The sequence below is a fragment of the Pleurodeles waltl genome, chromosome 7, assembly GCF_031143425.1.
Source record: "Pleurodeles waltl isolate 20211129_DDA chromosome 7, aPleWal1.hap1.20221129, whole genome shotgun sequence".
Lineage (NCBI taxonomy): Eukaryota > Metazoa > Chordata > Amphibia > Caudata > Salamandridae > Pleurodeles > Pleurodeles waltl.
Window position 1 is genome coordinate 1,491,399,570 of NC_090446.1, and position 18,417 is coordinate 1,491,417,986.

Here is an 18,417-nt window from a genome sequence, read left to right on the forward strand (position 1 = left end):
TACCCTGATGCAAAATCTTAGTAAATCTGCCTCTAGTCTTTGAAACACTGATAGCAGTGGTCTCAATGCAAGGTGACTGCCACATCATAATCAAATCACAGCGACCGAAAATGCTCTCCCAACCAGGGTGATACACCGAAATGTGGGAGCATGTGCCAAAGAAGCTTTCTCTGATCTTAAGGAATTGCCTGGCTCATATCTACTAAGTTTCTGACAGAGATGATTATTATTGTAATGTAAAATGCTTTAATGAAATGTTTCTATTGCTAAAACTGGCATGAGTCAAAGTAAAATGAACTTGAAACGTAGTATTTTGAAATAGGAAAATACACCAGATTCGATTTGCAGTTTTATTCAAGTTAAAAGTACATATAATATAAACGAGGTTGAATATATATATTTGTATCAAGAAGACAATTGTACTTTGAAAAACAGTCTTGAAGTCAGTGCCACAGCCAGCCATGGAACGGCTTTGCAACTCAAGCAGTTGTTAACAACTTTTGCACTTCTCGGAGAAGAATGAATGAGTGCTCCTGCTATAATAGGCACCTTTATCTTTAACAATATGTGGCATTTTGATGCGAGGTGTGTTAAAATACAAAACTATTGTCTTAGGCTTAAAAATACAGTTCACACAGACAGCTAAAATAATCAATTTTTTCCATGAACACATTCCTCTATGGTGGTGCTATCCGGTAGAGGTAATGCATTGTGCTTTGAAAACGCAGGTACGATTAATTTCCATGTAGGCCAGATGTTTACTAGTGAATCAGTCATATACATTCTCACTGAAACATGCACCCTACAGGCCCAAGTTTTTTGGTCTCACCTAAGACAGCATGGCAAGACATAGGGGGTCATTACGACTGCGGAGGATGGAAAAGCCCGTCCACCAAAGTCCGGACAGGTAAGTTGCCCCCAGTGCGGCTGCCTCTCTGCTGGCCCCCTTATGAATTTCCCACTGGGTCACCGGGCAGAAACAAAGTTTACACCTGTTGGCCCAACAGGAAATGGCCTACAGCATTGACGCTGGCTCGTAATAGAGGCGGCAGCGTTGCTGTAGTGCGTAGGGTGCACCAGCACCTGTCGCACATTTCACTGTCTGCAACTTTGCAGCGGGGCTGGCCAAGGGGGCCCTTGCACTGCCCATGCCCCTTGCAACCCTTCTCCGCCAGCCAGTTCATGGCAGTGCTACCGCCATGAAACCACTGGTGGAGAAGGGACTCGTAATCCCCAGTTGTCTTAAGACCACCAGGGTCCTCATGAGGGCAATAGTCTCAGCGAAATGTGGGCTTAGAACATATTCATTCCTTATTTTATTTGCCTGTAGACACTCTCATTTGCTTGCCTCTTTTTCAACAGCTTCCATGAGCTTTACTTCCTCTTCTGGTGTTTGTCCATCTCCTGGAGCCTGGGCCCATTACTTGTGTCCGATCTCTGCTTGCCTTTCAGGTGCTACTTTTTTTTTTTTTGGTTAGGCACTTTACAAGAGTGCATGTGTTTTCCAGCTGTCTCCTTTATGTACTTCATGTTCTTCCTTCCCACGCATGTGATTCTCCCCTTGCCCCCCTCCGTTGCGACTCTTGCTTTCTCCCCACCACCACCACCTTCCATTGCCATTCCCGCTTCCCCACCTGCCTCTGTTGTCCATGTGCTTCCCCATCATCACCTGTGCACCTTCCATTTTCTATTTACTTTTCCATCCTAACCTGTCCACTCTCTGCTGTCTGTGTTCTCCTGCATACTAACACACCCATCGTCTGATTTTTGTGTGCTTCTCTGCCCACCCTCACTGTCCATGTGCTTACCATCCCCACCCTCCTACATCTATGTGCTTTTCCAAGGCTTTCCCCTATCTTCATTCTTTTTACTCCCACTGTCCTGCCCTGCCTCTGTGTTGCCTGCTATCCCCCACAACCCGGTTTCCCATAAATGTGCATTGGCGCTATATGAAAAAAATTGGATTATGCCTATATAAAAAAAGTGCCAATGCAGCCTCTATGTGAAGTTTTATACTGCCATTTCCACCTCATAAAATAAAACTTTTGCTGGCCCTAAGCCTTCCTTTTTAATACATATACGTCAGCCCTAGGGTAGGCTCTAAAGATCTCATTGGGCAGGGTGCAGTGTATTTAAACAGTTGGACATGTACTTTTAACTTTTACATGTCCTGGTAGAGAAAAACTCTTAAGTTCATTTTTCACCACAGCAAGACCTACCACTCCCATTGGATAATATTGGGTTAACATATTACATTTATTAAGTGATAACATTCATTTGGGAGCAGGTGGGAATGTCAAGTTTGGTGTCTAAAGACTTGTAATTTAACCCCCTGCTTTAATGGCAAAGTCAAATTTTAAGTCACTATTCTGAAATTGTCACTTGTAGAACGTTGTCATTTTCTTCTCTCAACCATTTGGTTCCTTTATCCTGGGCCATAAGACTATGTGTAGCTGGCAGTTGGTCTTTCTATATTGGTCTCAGACAGTGAGACAAAGAGGAATAGGTGTTGACAGAATGGAGCATTTCTGACTTGGTGAGGAGAAACTGTCACCTACTACAGGTGCACAGCACAAAGACTCTGCCCAGCATACTCACAAACGGTTTTGACACTAGTCTTTTGTGTCCCTAGGCTGGCTGAGGCCACGGAAGGGAGGCAAGACATTTCAAACACCTCTGAGGGTGGATACCTCCAGAACCTTCTCCTACTTCAAAGTTGACACCAGGTGTAAATAGGAGACCCTCAGGCCCAACTCTTCAGTACACTTCAGGACCTGTGGAAGACTCAGAAAGATTGCTGTGCTGCTCTGCAAAAAGAATTGCTACTCTTCTGCAATGCTGCTCTGCTGTCTAAGTAAAAAGGACTGGACCTGCATCTTGAACCCAGGACCACAAGAGTGATTCCAAGGGCTAGTTGGCTGGCTTCCTGATCAGATCCTCATGGACAGGAAAGGCACCAAGATCCTTGAACCTACCACCTAGATTCTGTCTACTGTGAGTCTTGCCCCCAAGTGGTGCCAACCCATTCCTGGACACTTGGAAATGTGCCTGAATGGGGTCTACCAGCCCAACTGTGGCCCTGTGGGCTGACCTGACACAGCATGACACATCTTCCTGCAGCTCCACTTCAGAACTGTGGCTTCGTGTTGTATCACCAAAGCAGGACCTCACCTTGCAGCCTCCTTTAACGCCCGCTGCATGACACATACTTGACTCAGGCCTTCGCCTCACAAGCCCTTCATTGACAACATCCTCAACAAAGAGGCTTGTCATCGCATCACAGCCCCTCAGCTTCCTTGCAACCACCATGGTGCAACGCATCCTTAACACAGGATCTTGCAATGCTTCACAAACCAGGATTGAAAGTACTTTCTTGAGCATGCCTAATTTGGTCTCTGTATCCAGCACATGCTCCATTGCAGTCAGCCTGAACTTGTGACATTGTCATTGTCCCATGCAACTGGATAGCCAGTTGCTGCTTTGAGCTTTGTGCATCTAGGCACTATTTTTACATATGTTTTTAAAAGTGCATAGATTTGGTTCTATTAATTGGATTTTTGCTGTTTTGATCTCAAATAATTGATTCAATTTTACTTTATTTTTCTAAATTGCTGTGGTATTATTCTTGTATTGTGTTTTCTCTTTATTACTGTTTGAAGTGTTGCATAAATATTTTACACATTACTTCTAAATCAAGCATGACTGCTTTTGTGCCACGATACCAGAGGGTTGAACATAGGTTAATTTGGGGTTGCTTGTGACTTCACCCTGACAGAAACTGTGGTTGCTTCTTAAGCAAGGTTTCACCCCACTCACCAAGTAAACCAGTTTCCTATAGTAATGCAGGGTGTTTTGAATTGATCCCGGGCTACACTATGGCGTGATTTCAGAGATGGTGTAGCATGGTGAAACATCCACACAGGCAGATACATCTTGACAGCATAATTTAGGAGTCCTTGGTGAAATATCCATGAATATTCAATAAATGCTCTCACTCTGCATAATCCTTAGAAGTTGTGGTTCGCGCTGATTGAAAGGGGTGGGCCAGGGCAGCACACACGTGCCAGGGCGAATTAAATTAAATTAAAAAAATTAAAAATTAAAAACAAAACACTTACCTTCGCTCCCACGCCACTCCTCTGCCTCCTCCTGTCTCGCTACATGCAGGAACAGGCTCCCAGCTGCTTAGAGCAGCGTTAGGATTGGCTGGGAGTGGCCAGACTGGGAGCCTATGCAGGCTCTCTCCAGCCCAGCAACTATGTTGCTGGGTTGGAGAGAGCCCTGTGTGCATGTGTCTGGCTGGCCTGTGACGGCTGGCCAAACACACATGCGCTATGAGGGGGAGTGCTGAGCACTCCTCCTCACACTTGTCACCCCCGTGGCCCCACCCCTTTTTCCCAAAAAACAATAATAAACATAGTTTATGATCATTTTTGGGGAAAGCGGTTTGCAGCTGCTTCTGCTGGCGGCGGGCGACGCTCCTCCGCCCCTATGGAGGGGCCGCCCCTGATACCTAGTGGCCTATAAATATATGCCAAGGTGCACTTGCATGCCAGTGATGAAGGGTTTAAAACATATTATTCATAAACAGTTTTATGCACTTTTTCACCAAATTTAAGTACTCAGAGGGTTAGGGTAATGTTTCTAGCCAGTTATAATGATCTTATGTACAGCTGCGGAGATAAAAATTAAATTGAATCACATTAATTCCTCCTTGCTGTGCATTTGGGCCCTCATATTTTTAATTCCAAACTTTGATAGATACCCTTTTCTCCAGAATGAAAAATGTATTTGAAAAGCAAAAAAGCATCCTTTCCACATTGTCTAAAACAAGAATGGTTAGATTGGAACAAATGTTGCTAATTTCTTGAACGTTTCGTGTAAATTATCGTTTACAGAATTTGTTTACCAAATTGTTTGTTCCTTTTAGGCTATGAATTAAAGGAACCTTAAATTCCTGGTTTCTCTCTAGGAAACACGTTCCAATAGTTTCTTGTAATTTCGATTATATATTCCTATTATGACCTTGCTTAGCGGAGCAGGAGAGAGTATACATTTACGGTGTGTGTTGAGATCAGATTTAATGTACAGATTTTATATAGAGGTGATCCTGGTTTCTTCACCAATGACTCACCTCGCAAGTAAGAAAGACGTTGAATTGTTCTTGCATAATTAACATGGGGAAATTTAGAACACATCTAATTTACAGTGAAGTAAAAAGTCTTTCTCCTACTCTAAGATCCACTTACGTTTATAAACTCTGCTCTATTCTCGGGGCTTTATTTTCCTTTAAGTTCATAGGCAATATGTTATCGTCATGTAATGGAGTAATTCAATAACATTTCATGATCCTTATATTTTTCAAGGTATCAAAATACATATGGGAAAAGTTTATGAACCTCGATTTCTTAACGTGGAACCAGTGAAATTGACTCAAGACGTTAACCAATCACATCAAAGCATGACTAAAAATTATAAAGATTAGTAAAATCATGGATTTATTTTTAGCACATTTTGAAGCCATTGTTTCATGTTTTTCACTCTGTTGAAGTGGGCTTTAAATGTGCAGCTCTATCTCCTATGATCCATGCCCCAAATATGTGCATTCTTTTTAATCCTGGCCACCTCTGACGTAGTCAAGGCTAATGGTGAAGTTTTAGGCATCTCAGTCTGTGAAATGACAACTGCGGAAATCAGTGTTTTGAAAAATTTGCAGCTGGACATTTATTGCCATAATTACCACTGCTTGTGTCAAGGCTGCCCTGCCTGCACTCATTCATAGTCTGACATCTATAACTATGATTTTCTGCAGAATGTTTTGTTGGTCTGTGCAGGGCTCCATTCTGCATCTTTAGGACTTGGTCATCCGAACTCAGGAGTCCATGTCATTGTTTCGATGTTTTTTCTTACATTTTTGATAATTTTGCTGAACCTACAACAAATAGATCGGAAAGAACTAGACCCGACAGAGACCCAAACTCTCTCTCTCGCTATTCCACTGCATAGCATATAGTGAGGCTGACACGTCATTATTGTACCTCAGTACTGTCAGTCATATCCCAGGAAATGTTATGATGTATTGCAACAACATGAAAGAACTGTGCTGATAAATGCTTTGTTGACTGCAGAGATGTCTTTAATTGCAGGACTTGGAATAATATCATCCTCCCCATACTCCGTTCTGAGACCAAACAGATAAAGTTCGAAAGTCACCAAATCTGCTTACTTAGTTCTGGCTCAGTACTAGGGCAGCGAATCGATGTATTCTCTGTGTATAGATCCACGAAACTGTTTGAATTCCTTGGGCCCTGATTATATAGGGAAATCTAGATGTGGGGATCTTCTTACCTGTAGATTTGTGCCTACACCTGGTCAGAAGTCACCTCATGCATGGTATTCACAATTTCCAGCTAGGCATATCCTTCCAGCAATAAGGCTGCGAGTTTCTCACCAACTACATGGAGAGTGCAGATTGTTATGACTCTTAAGTTACTACGAGTAACAAGTAACTCTATGACTGACTCCTAGGTACTAAAGTTCTCTGCATGCATAGTCAATAACTCTGAATTTTAAAGAACTGGTAAATAGTATTCCTATGAGGTGAATCACATGAATCCTTCAAGCACATTCATATCCTACCAAACACCTCCTAGGTTAGGCTCTATTCTTCTTGTACTTTCTGGATGCCACACCATTTCTACATCTTACAGTGCATGGAAAGGAGCCCACCACAATCAAGAGGGACATGAACTTCATGAAATAGGAGAAAGACTGTTTAGTGTACTTTGATTTTAATCAATGGAGGGAAACACCTAGTATGTCTCCCTCGCTAGTGGAGTGGAGATTTCATCTATGTGGCAGGAGCTTAAAGCTTTGCAATTACATTTGAGCTGGAGTTACTTACCCTGGGAAACATGAAAAAATGATGCAGGGTGAGAGGTGTCAGGTAAAAAATAAGTTTACTAAGATGCAGGTTGCTAAGGGTCTTCCTGGAGGGGAACCTGAATTCTGTCTCTGTCTCACAGCTCTCGATGAGCATATCCTCTCCTCGATGCACCTTGACCTAATATATCCTGACTGATTCAGATAATCTCAAGGAAAGGCCAGGTATGAACAAAACATCATCTATATATTTCTACTGTAACATAAATCCTTCCTCATGTTATGCTCCACACACACTCCATACATCTCCCCCTCACAGAGAGGCGAGACTGGAAATCAAAATCAACTTTGGCAATAATGTTCATTCCCATCATAACCGCCTCTCTTTCTCTTTTACCTGTCCATGATGTCTCTCTCTGTAAGAAATTGAGATATTAATTGAGGGGATGAGTACCCACTTCAAATAATAACCACAACCCTTGCCAGGGTGCTCTACAAGTGTCACTAAATAAACCTGAGCTCAACCCCCTAGTAGCTATGGCAAAGAGAAGATCGGCTTAACTTAGAAGTAATGGGTAAAGTATTTATGCAGTAATAAAACAGTAATAAAGTCAAACAAAACACAAGAAGAATAAAGTAATTACTAGATAAAATGACACCAAAACAACAAAAAGCCAGTAAGGGAAAGTGGAGACGTGCATTTTTTAAGTTTAATTGTGAAACTAGCCCCAAAAAGTGTTACGGGGAACACCAGCCATCTGGTTGTGTTTGACCAGTACCTAAGCACAAGTTAAAGCTGACCATGATGGGGCATGGGTCAGATACAAAGACCGGGTTTGAACCGATTGGGATTTTTATGTTCAGACTTTAAAGGCACATTTACGGTTATTTTATGCAACGTGACACACAAGAGAACTTCTTGCGCTGCATTGCATAAGAGGGAGAGGGCAGAAATGCTCCATACTTACAAAGTTATGGAGCGTTTCTGTTCTTTCTTTGTGCTAGCCCACTGTGTGCTGCCTGGCAAAGAACGAAGCACTCTTGCACCATAGTACAAGGGTGGTTGAGTTATGGGCAGGATTGCTTTTGGGCAGGAAGGGACACCTTGCGACACAAAAAAACAGTCCTTAGTGGCATGTGATAAAAGATGCATTAGGCATAGAAAGAGGAAATGAGGAGAAAAAAAGATATTCTTCTCTTTACACCATTATATGGGTCATCAGATTTACAAAGATTTGTAAATCTGGAATTGTACGAAATCGATTGGTGGAGGCACAGAAAAGCCCGTGCTCCACCCATGGAAAGCCTCCCAGCTCAATGTGTTGTAACTCACCATAGGCAGCTGTGTATCATGACATTTCTTTACAAAGCCACGCACGGCGGCACAAACCACCCATTGTGTGGCTTTGTAATTCTGAATTGAGGAATTGTGCTGCCTTGCTTCATCATGTGTGGTGCAAGGGGAACACACCTCCTTAATAAATCTGACCCTTAGTCCCTGAAATGAAAGTCACAATTCAGGCTGCAGGCCGTCACCAAAGAGGGCTCCACATTTAATAGTGTACCTCAAAGCTTTCCTTTGGAGCAGCCAACCCTGCCCCAGTGAAAATAGCCGTTAGAGGTTTTTTTTACTGTAGGGACGTTTTACATTAAACCGTTAAATACCATGTGCTCTGTCATATGGATAGTAATGCCTACATAGGAATGACATTGATTTTCAAAAGGAAGGTTTGGGCATGTCAAATGAGGATATTTTGACAGGTCAAATTTGCAGTTTTGAAACTACACAGCCATGCTAAAGAGGGTAGGTCTGTAGGCATGTTCAAATTGTCACTGCGGTCGGTGGTACAATTGGTGTGTCAGCCCATTGGTGACATTTAACCTACAGGCCCTGGGTACACTTTCTACCATATAGGAAGGGCTTACAGGTAAGTTACATATGTCATTTAGGGGTATGCTAATTTTATCATGATGAAAAGGGGCGCATAGATACTTTACCACTATTTAGCAGGTATAAACTGATTTTCTACAGCCAACAAAACAGTCAAGGCAAAAATTGAGGGGTACACTATGCATATAGGGTAATTTCCAACACTCTCCTTCACTTATCTGTCTCTTTTTTTCCCTCGCTGATCTCTCTCTGTCTCTCGCCCCCAACACCTCTACTGTGGCTGCTGCAATTAACCTCCGGAAGCAGGAGAAAGTGACAGAATCACCTGCAACAGCCCTGAACCTTCAATTAACAGCCTCCATTAGTTATAGCCCCCCAGGGAATTACCCAGTTGACTAAATGTACAGTCCAGCCCTGCCTCACAGATAGGCAGATATCTCATATACCGTTCACACTCAGCTTTACCCTCTCTCATATAGTTTTCCTTTATATCATCACTCCAAAAACACTTTTCAAAACAAATGAAGTGGCTTTAGAGAGCAAAATAGAAATATCAAACCATTTAATTAAAAACATGATATGTTATTGTAGTTATAATCAATTCCAGTCTGAAAATCTCCACTGGAGTGAAGCATCGTAGACCAAGTAAAGACTTGCATAATTGTGATAATTAGTCACTGGTTCTCCTAAATAAGTACAGTTTATGTAACTGCTTCAACCCTTGTACAACCATTTAGGGAAGCTGTTTGAGCTCAGACTCCCATTATCATAATTTTGGTTTTATTTTCATTGACTACTGGGTTATGTGAACTTGAATATTTTGCTAATGCCAATAGCCTGATCACATTTCATCAAACTAGTAGGTCCAAATCTCAGTGAATTGATGTATAGCAGCAGAGAAACCCCGTGAGAGATAGCACAAGAAAATTACAATGTTGTTTCAGTTCACTGTTCCCTAGAACAATGTATTCTTCAGTGAAGTAGATCAGGTTTTACAGATCATGCTACATCTTATTGCTTCAGAATTGCCAGACATCTCAGTCCCATGTTATCAGAAGAAAAGACCATTCATGCAGAAGACTCTAACTGAGATAGTTTGGTCACTCGGCTTTTGTCGGAGGTTGGCAACTGATGGGAAGTCCTCTCAATTTCTAAGACATTATGTAGTGTTACTTCAGCAAACGCTTTGCTGAACAAGGAATGTATGGATGACTTGGACAGATCTCTAAATGTCTCTCCAATGAACAGGTACATGATTGGGGTGCATCCAGCATTGATGCAGCACAGCACTATGGTCAAGAACATAACGACAAGGACAAGCAACTGGCTGACAGACTCTTCATAGACGATCAAGCCACTATAGATATGGTAGGGCAACCAGCACACAAAGAAAGAGGTGACAGCAGTAGCAATCACTCTGAATGGCTTGTTAGTCTTGTTGTGGTTCCCAGCCTTGAGTGTCACAGCTAATTTCAAATAGCATGCTGTCATTACTGAAAGTGGTAAAAGGAAACCCATCACAAGCCGGAGAATGAACATTGACAAATGGACTCTTCTCCTTAGGTGTTGTATCTCAATAGTAATCCAGTCATCAGAAAGGACATAATCATTGAAGCAGGTTATTTTATTGTTGGCAGCAACATAGGTTTTTGGGAACGCCAAGTAGGGTAAACTGAATAATAAGGCCAGTATCCAAACAGAAAAGCAAACTACTGAAGCGCTTTTGAATGTTCTGTAAGATTTGGTCCAAAGCGGGTTCACCACCAACACACAACGGTCAACACTGATGACTGTGAGCAAGAACACAGATGCAAACATGCTGAGGGATACCACAAAGGTGACTAGCTTGCAGAGAGTTGTTCCAAAGATCCATTGGCAATCCATGACCAGAAAGATGGCATAGAATGGAATGACCAAGGTAAAGAGCAGGTAAGCTGAGATGAGGTGCTGGAACCAAATGGTGCTGACCGTTGGCTTCATCTTGCAAACCAATATCCACAGATAGAAGCTGTTTCCTAGAATCCCAATGATGAACGTAATAAAGAGGAACACAGCTAACAGAATGGAGAGGACGACTGGGCATTCAGAAGTGGAGGATATGTTGCTGTCCTGTGATGTCACAGATTCAAGAAGAGTGAGCAGAGTGGGGCCACCAGGAATGTTAACATCTGCAGTTGTGGAGTTCACATAATCCAACAGGGTGGAGTCCTCTGATGCGACAACAGCAATAGCTGTTGAGTTCAGGGATTCCAAAAGAGTTGCCCAACTTGAGTCTTCTGATGTAGCATGATTATTATAAGTGACGCTAAGAGATTCCAGGAGAGTGGACAGTGTGAAGTCTTTTGATGTGACCACATGGTCAGGTGTGGAGTGCACAGATTCCACCACAGTTGCCAGGGAGGATATTTCTGATGTGATAACCTCAACAGGAATCAAGTTCACAGATTCAAGGCGAGTGGTCCCGGTGGAGTCTCCAAAAACTGTAATATCACTATAAGTGGAGGTTTCGGTCCTTTCGTCCATAGGTCTGTTGGCAGAAAAAATGAAAGAGACTGCAGTGAAACCAAATATCTTGCACATACATCTTTTCTAAAGCTGGAAAATTGATTTTTGTTTGTCAATTGCCTTTTAATTGTATTTTCATGAAGTAAGGTTACTTAACTTTTAGACCCAAACTCAGAAAACCTATTTCTTCTAAAACTTGAGACAATTCATAACTTAACAGCACATATTTATCTCACATCTTACATATAGTTCATATTTTTTAGATTCATGGGCAAAAAAATACTAAACGGTCCGACCTTCAAACTGAGATATCAGCTGAAGGTTGAGATCACAATTTCTCGCATTATACTATATTGGAAAATGTAAACGCCTACCTACAAATTCAATATACGATTGATTAAACAAATAGGGGATTACAGAAAAAGATCAACGTGGATGTGTACAAAAAGTCTTACTAAACTTACAAACAAAGGACCAGATTTACAAGGCCCTACCACCCTTTAGCGCCACATTTGCAGCAAAATTTCTGCTACAAATGTGACGCTAACAGGCGACTACCATAGCGCCATATTTAAACTTGTAAAACCTTTGCGCCACATCATGCATAATGTATGTATGATGTATACAAAGGGGGTGTTCCCTTGTTAGAGGGTCGCTAAAAATGGCACAATGGAATCTACAAGATTCCATTGCATCACTTATAGCCTCATTTTTAGTGCCTGAAAGCAGGCATTAAAAAGACGCTCTCGTTGATTTAAATGGGCCTCTTAACACTATACTGGATTAGCGTCATTGTTTTACGCTAATCCAGTAAAGTGTGACAATCGCGTAAAAAATGACGCTATTGCCCATAACATGCTCAATGGTGCACTGTATTGTAAATACAACGCTACCATGGTAGCATTAGGGGACACAAGGGGGCTGCAAGAAAAGTGGCGCATCACTAGTGATGCCCCACCTTCTTGTAAATATGGCCCAAAACATCAGCCAGATTTAGAGGACGGAAATATACTTTTTGCAGTGGAATCAGTGGAGTTAACGTCCATGCTTCCACCACCATATCGCCATATTTAGGGCTGGCAGATGACGAGTGCCCTGCCAGGAGAAACTTCTATAGTCCCACCATGAGGTTTGCCAATGTGCTAAGAGATTCTAGAATGACATGATGCTGAGCAGCCAGGGAGGCTGGTCCACCAATGTGGCTGGTCGTGCTGTGTTCCTAAAAGACTGTACTGTAAAGGACGGGGTGGCAGACACTTGCGGGTAAATATAACTTCACTGACATGATAGGAGACATCTCCCAGCACATTAGGGAGTCTAGATCTGAGAACATGCACAAGGTATCTCTAATTTGGTGGCATATTTCCAGTGCATGCATTTGCTGGCTGACATTCCACCCAGAGATGGACGCTGGCTGATTTTCTACCAGAGAGTTTCTGTCTCAGACTGGCACCTTCATGGCAGATGGAGCTTTAAGGAGAAACCACTGGTCCTTCTGCAGCACCCGATGGGATAGTTCTCTTTTGTACTTTATTTACTTTTGTTTTGCTTACTTTTGTACTGATAGTTCTTGCTGCTCCCTTGGCCTGTATTATAGTGTCACCCTGCAGACACATAGAGCACTTTGAAACACATTTAAAGGGTCCTGCATGAGATCTCTATTCAACACTAGGGTTACTTCCCTTATTTGAAGCAAATTTTGAAATATAAGCCTATTCATATTGAGAAGTGACAATGATGTCCACAGAACACTTCTCAGACATGATCGGTGCTGGAAACAGAAAATAACCCAACTGCAAAACCCCAGAAATACGGAGATGGGCTTTAGCAAAAAGTTGTTCGGTTTAGGAAGTGCTACCTCTTAAAGGGAGTCAGTCACAGGCAGTCGTGGTTTGTCAGTACAAATGCATTATTTTCCCAAACTCTGCAAGCAAACAAATTGATAAGCATGGGAAGTATCGTAGGTGGTTAATGCACTTGCTGCAGAGATCGCTATGCTACCTACTGGTCGGGATCTTAATGGACATAGCATATCTTGGATGGTTACTTCGCCCCCTCAGATCAGTTTTACTGTAAACTCTTAGTCACGCGTTTGTATATTAGTAACATTTTTGGGGGAATGTATTTGTTGGAAAAAATCTTACATAACCTGCTGGTCACAAGTTCCTATAGGTAAAATAGGTTAAGATTTACGCATCTGCTGCAAAGAGATGTACATGAACTGTAAAGAACGTGCTTGAATTATTTCACATTTTGAATCTAATTTACTTTCTTCTGAAAGTTGATAGACTGGTAACCAGTAAGTAACGTAATAATTAACCTCTATTTTTAAGTGCTAAATCAGTTTAATTTATATTGTTTGTTGTATGAACGTCATCGTTCGCGTGATTACAATAGATGTACAGAGATTACAGATGTAAGGAGTTCACATAGAATCACCTACTACATTCACACAGAGATTCAAAAAGTAATCCCTTTCAAATATCTTGGATTACTTGTTAAGTAATCCCTTTCATATATCTTGGAGTACTTGTGAAGTAATCACGTTTCTTATGTCTTGGATTACTTGTGAAGTAATCCCCTTTCATATCTCTTGGAATACTTGTGAAGTAATCCCCTTTCATATCTCATGGATTACTTGTGAAGTGATCACTTTTCATATCTCATGGATTACTTCTGAAGTAATCTCCTTTATTATCTCTTGTATTACTTGTGAGGTAACAAGGCCGGTGTATGTTTGTTTCTCCTGATGGACAACTGAGTCTGGAGTGAGATTCAGATTTCCTTTGACCTTCAAAGCCTACAGCCATGACTCACTTCAGACAATTGCAATTCCTGATTGCCCTTAAAGTGAGGCATTTGGTGGCTGGGTGCACTGGTGGGGCCAACAAGAGACCCAATTACCTCCGTCTGACCTCTGGTTTCTACTTAGCATGGTTCAGCACCACTTACCATCCCGGGCTTCATTATGAGGTCTCCACTAATGCCACGCGACGCCACCTTCCCGGGTTAGCAGTCACCCCGGGGTACGAGAAGGAGGGGACGAGTTACTGGGGCCAGAGCCCAGCTCCAGCATAAGTACAGCCCTAAGGATAACCCCGTTCCCAGGGATCATTCCTCGTATGGTAGTTCCGTGGGTTAATGTTTTACTGCAGAGCTTCGTCTATCACTTTACGTCACAGAGTTGCAGGCCTGGTTACATTGCTCAGTGAGTTCGAATGTTTGATGAAAACATCTGCGTACAATCATTGCTGCATAGCTTAGAATCGCTGTACGGCTCACTCAGGGGCTCATTCTCCTGAGGTCGGCAAAACGAGTTCTATTGCGTTGGACAGCATTTGGTACCACTCGCATTTCAGTCTGTACTGTTATGCTGAGTAGACATGCTGTTTCCTTTCCTCACCTCAAGACAAGGTGCAGCCTAGTGCGGCCATTTGAATGATTCCACTGGTTTGATCAGACCATGGGCTTCACTTTTGGTTTATAAGCTCTTCAGGGAGCTAGAGACAGCCGATCACCTTCACATACCTACATCTCTCTTACCATGGCAACGGATACTGAAGACTGTGCCTGCCCACTCTTAACGACTGCTTCGGTGCACCCCACTCGGCCGGGGGTTTCACACTCGTGCTCCCATTAAAAAACCTTAATTCTGACAAGGGATAGGACTGATTTTTCTTTAGTCTGGAGCTCAGAAGAGGACTGTTTTTTTGTGCTCATATTATTTCTGCCTTTAAAGGTCAGCGCGTCTACAGTCTCGACCTAACCCGAACTCACAGTTCACCAGTCCCGACCAGTCAACCTGTGGTTCTAGCGGGTACCACGATTCCTATCAGGTTTTCCACCCAAACATCTTAAGCACCTCTGGCCAGTCCTTAGTTGCGGGGCCTTGACATGTGATAGCACACAGCACTCGGGGTGTTATCCCGAACCCAGCACCGCTAATCCGCTTCAAACTGGTCTGTTCATCCTACCTAGCTTAGAGTCAGGTGTGAAAATGGAGATGGGTCATTATCCAGTTGTCCTGCAATAACAATACCTGAGTACCTAGAAAGCAGTTGGAAAGGACATTGCCCACTGCCCAATAGCCGCTTCCTGTCCCTTGACGTCAGTTTTTAGATCGATATAACTTTAAGGTGATGCGCACATTTGGTCGCCTGCATCACTAGCTTCCCGGTGTCTGATGTTGGCCATACCTGCTGTTCTGGAGTTGGTCCTGATTTCAGCTTTGGAGGGAGAGCTGGGTCCTGGGTTGAAGTCCTGTGAGGTTGCTCAGCCAGGTCTTCGCTCCTTCTCCTGGTCCGCCAAGTATGACCATCTGATCTTCACCGACTGGGGATGCTAGGACGACGGGTTCTATTATATATCATCTCTTTTCATTGCACTGCACCGTGCAGAACAGGGAAATGACGCGGCGGAAGGGGAGCCGAAGATTGAGACATCCGTAAATGCCGTGGGAGGTCGAACGGTCGTGTCTCAATGTTTTGATGCAAGACAGTCACGAGCTCAATCCCACAATAAACATATGGGGGAGGGGAGGGCGGGGGTGGGAAGAGCTGGGGGTTGAGTGACGAGAATCCTTCTCTTTCTGGGTGGTCAGTGAATGAGCTCATTATGGAATATGTTGGTGGACACTGTTTTTTATAAGTAAATGGACACACTGTGGAGGGGTTACTTAGAGTACAGAATGTAAACACTGGCAAAGCCAATAGGTCTTTGTTGGACCTGGCCCTTTTACAGGGTCATTCCCCAGACTTTTTGCTTTTTCCCTCATTATTTTTCTGACCTTTGTTGGCTGACGTTTTGACTCTGAGCACTTTTTCACTGCTAACCAGTGCTAAAGTGCATGTGCTTTCTCTTACAAATTTGGTATGATTGGATTATACCTGATTGGCATATTTAATTTACCTATAAGTCCCTTGTAAAGTGGTATCCTTATACCCAGGGCCAGTAAATTAAATGCTACTAGTGGGCTTGCAGCGCTGCTTGCGCCACCCACTGAAGTAGCCTGTCAAACATGTCTAAGGCCTGCTAGCGCAGAGCCTGTGTGTGCAGTTTCCTGCCACAGGGACCTGGCATCTAAATTTACTTGCCAGGCCCAGAACTCCCCTTTCACTACATGTAAGTCACCCCTAAGGTACGCCCTAGCTAGCCCTTTGGGCAGGGTGCCATGTATGTAGAAGGAAGGACATGTGCCATGTAGCATGGCCTGTCCTGGTAGTGACAAACAGCCTAACTTGGTGTCTCACTGCTGTGAGTGCTGCCTCCTCATAGGATTGCATTGGAGATGCCATGCCTTATGTGTAAGGGGTATTGTCTGATTTATGAGGGGTAGCGTAGGCATGTTTGGTATGGTTGTGATAGTGCTGCTTACTGGTGTAGGTGTATTTTTTATTACTATCACAGAAATGGCACTTCTAGAAAGTGCGCATTTATCTGTGTTTATAACTGTGGTGTTTTGCAGCTTGTCTCCAATCAACGTCTGGACAGAGTGACAGTTGGGGCTTTGTGCATAGTTCTCAGACAGCCTGAATACAGGGAGGGTGGAGGTGACACAGAGGTGCATCTACATATTGTAAAGCCTTCCTGGGCTGAGAGAAGGGAGAGGCGGGGCACACCTGCATTTGTAAAGACTGTGCCCTGGCCTCACACAATAGGGTCGTTAACCCCCCACTGATGTTTGGAGCCTATGCTGAAAGGAGAGAGGGAGCACTCCCAGAACCAGTTGTAACTGGCTGGAACCTCCTCTCCCTACCATTGTAAAACACTGTAAGAACTGACTATAAGTACAGGGGAATTATCCCCACAATTTGAACATTCTTGGAACTTGAAACTGGACCCAGAACGCTGATGAATGGACTCACCAGAAAACCACCTGGACTGCTGCTGCTGTGCTGACCTGTGACCTGCCTGGTCACTAGGAGGAATTGCCACCATCTGCACCCCCTTGTGCTGGCCTGTAGCTGGGCCCACCAGCCCTGTGCTCCTTCTTGTTCTGGTTGCTCCCAGGGGCAGGGTGCTGTGGCCCCTCACCCATGCAAACCCTTGTACAACCTTTTGCCCACAGCACCTTTCCAAAGGCGTGATTGTTGTGGCTGAGGGAAAATCACAGCTGCAGCCCAGGCTGAAGAATTGGTCTCCGCGCTGTGTAAAGCGATTTATTCAGAGCCCGAATCACTGCCGCAGCTGGGTCCTCCAAATAACTTGGAGCGCGGGGATCGCACTCCACTCCTTGCCCCTAGGGCACCTACAACCTCACTGGAAGGAGCGAGCCGCTCCTACCGTGTCCCCGGGTGACGCGCCCTTTTCAGAGCGCCCCCCGGGCACACCTCAGCTCCCCTTCTGGAAAGCTGCTTCCCTCCGGAGAGGGAAGGCAGACACGCGGCTCGCGCACCGGATCGGGTGTGGCCGCCTGTGGAAAGCAGGTGCAGAGCCTCATCAGAGGCCCCTGCTTCCCCCGTTACTTCAGACGGCAGCCACACCGCGGACAAGGGCGGCTGCCTCTCCACCAAGCAGTACGAGTTCCCTTTCCCCTGGTCACTGTGCTAGGGGCATGATCGCCCCGACTACACTAAACCTTTGGCTTTTGGGCCTGAAGCCCGGGGGGCCCCCAAAGATCACCGGACCCCAGAGGGGCCCGTTTTTTTTCACGAGAGACAGGGTGCTGATAGCCAACTCCCCCACAGACACCGCATGGCCCCAGTGTTGCGCACAGGATTGCCAGGGGCCCCCGTGTTCATCTCTAGGCACTGGAAGTGCCCTTTCTACCAGAAACCAGGTACTCATTAGGAAATCTAGGCTCTGGGAGCCTAATACAGACTTGTGGATGTTTAATATTTTCTACCTGGTTACTGTTTCTACATATATGTGCTTATGTTCCTTTTATGGGCATGTCTGACTGATTTGTTTTTTATAAGACTTATGGTATATTGTCTAATGTTCCTTTTATGGGTATGTAGGAATTGTTCATGACAAGTGCATATACCTTTTACTATAATTCCTGACTACTGCTTATGTTGCAGAATCCTGAGTACTTACATGTTCTAATGTGACAACTGCATATTCCTGCAGAGTATTAGTAACTTTTGTAACATTCTGACAACTGCTAAGGTAGCAGGGTATTATTCATGTGTAATGTT

General features: G+C 43.8%; 1 protein-coding gene across 1 annotated transcript; it reads right to left on the minus strand.

Moving 5' to 3' along the window:
* Nucleotides 1–1,612: 1,612 nt before the first annotated feature.
* Nucleotides 1,613–15,708, minus strand: LOC138246560 (probable G-protein coupled receptor 33). Its single transcript, XM_069201237.1, has 2 exons — nt 15,475–15,708; nt 1,613–11,300 (listed from the first exon to the last, which is right to left on the minus strand). Exon 2 carries the CDS (start codon nt 11,294–11,296, stop codon nt 9,842–9,844), a length of 1,455 nt encoding a protein of 484 aa, XP_069057338.1. The 5' UTR covers nt 11,297–11,300; nt 15,475–15,708; the 3' UTR covers nt 1,613–9,841.
* Between the last annotated feature and the right edge of the window lie 2,709 nt (nt 15,709–18,417).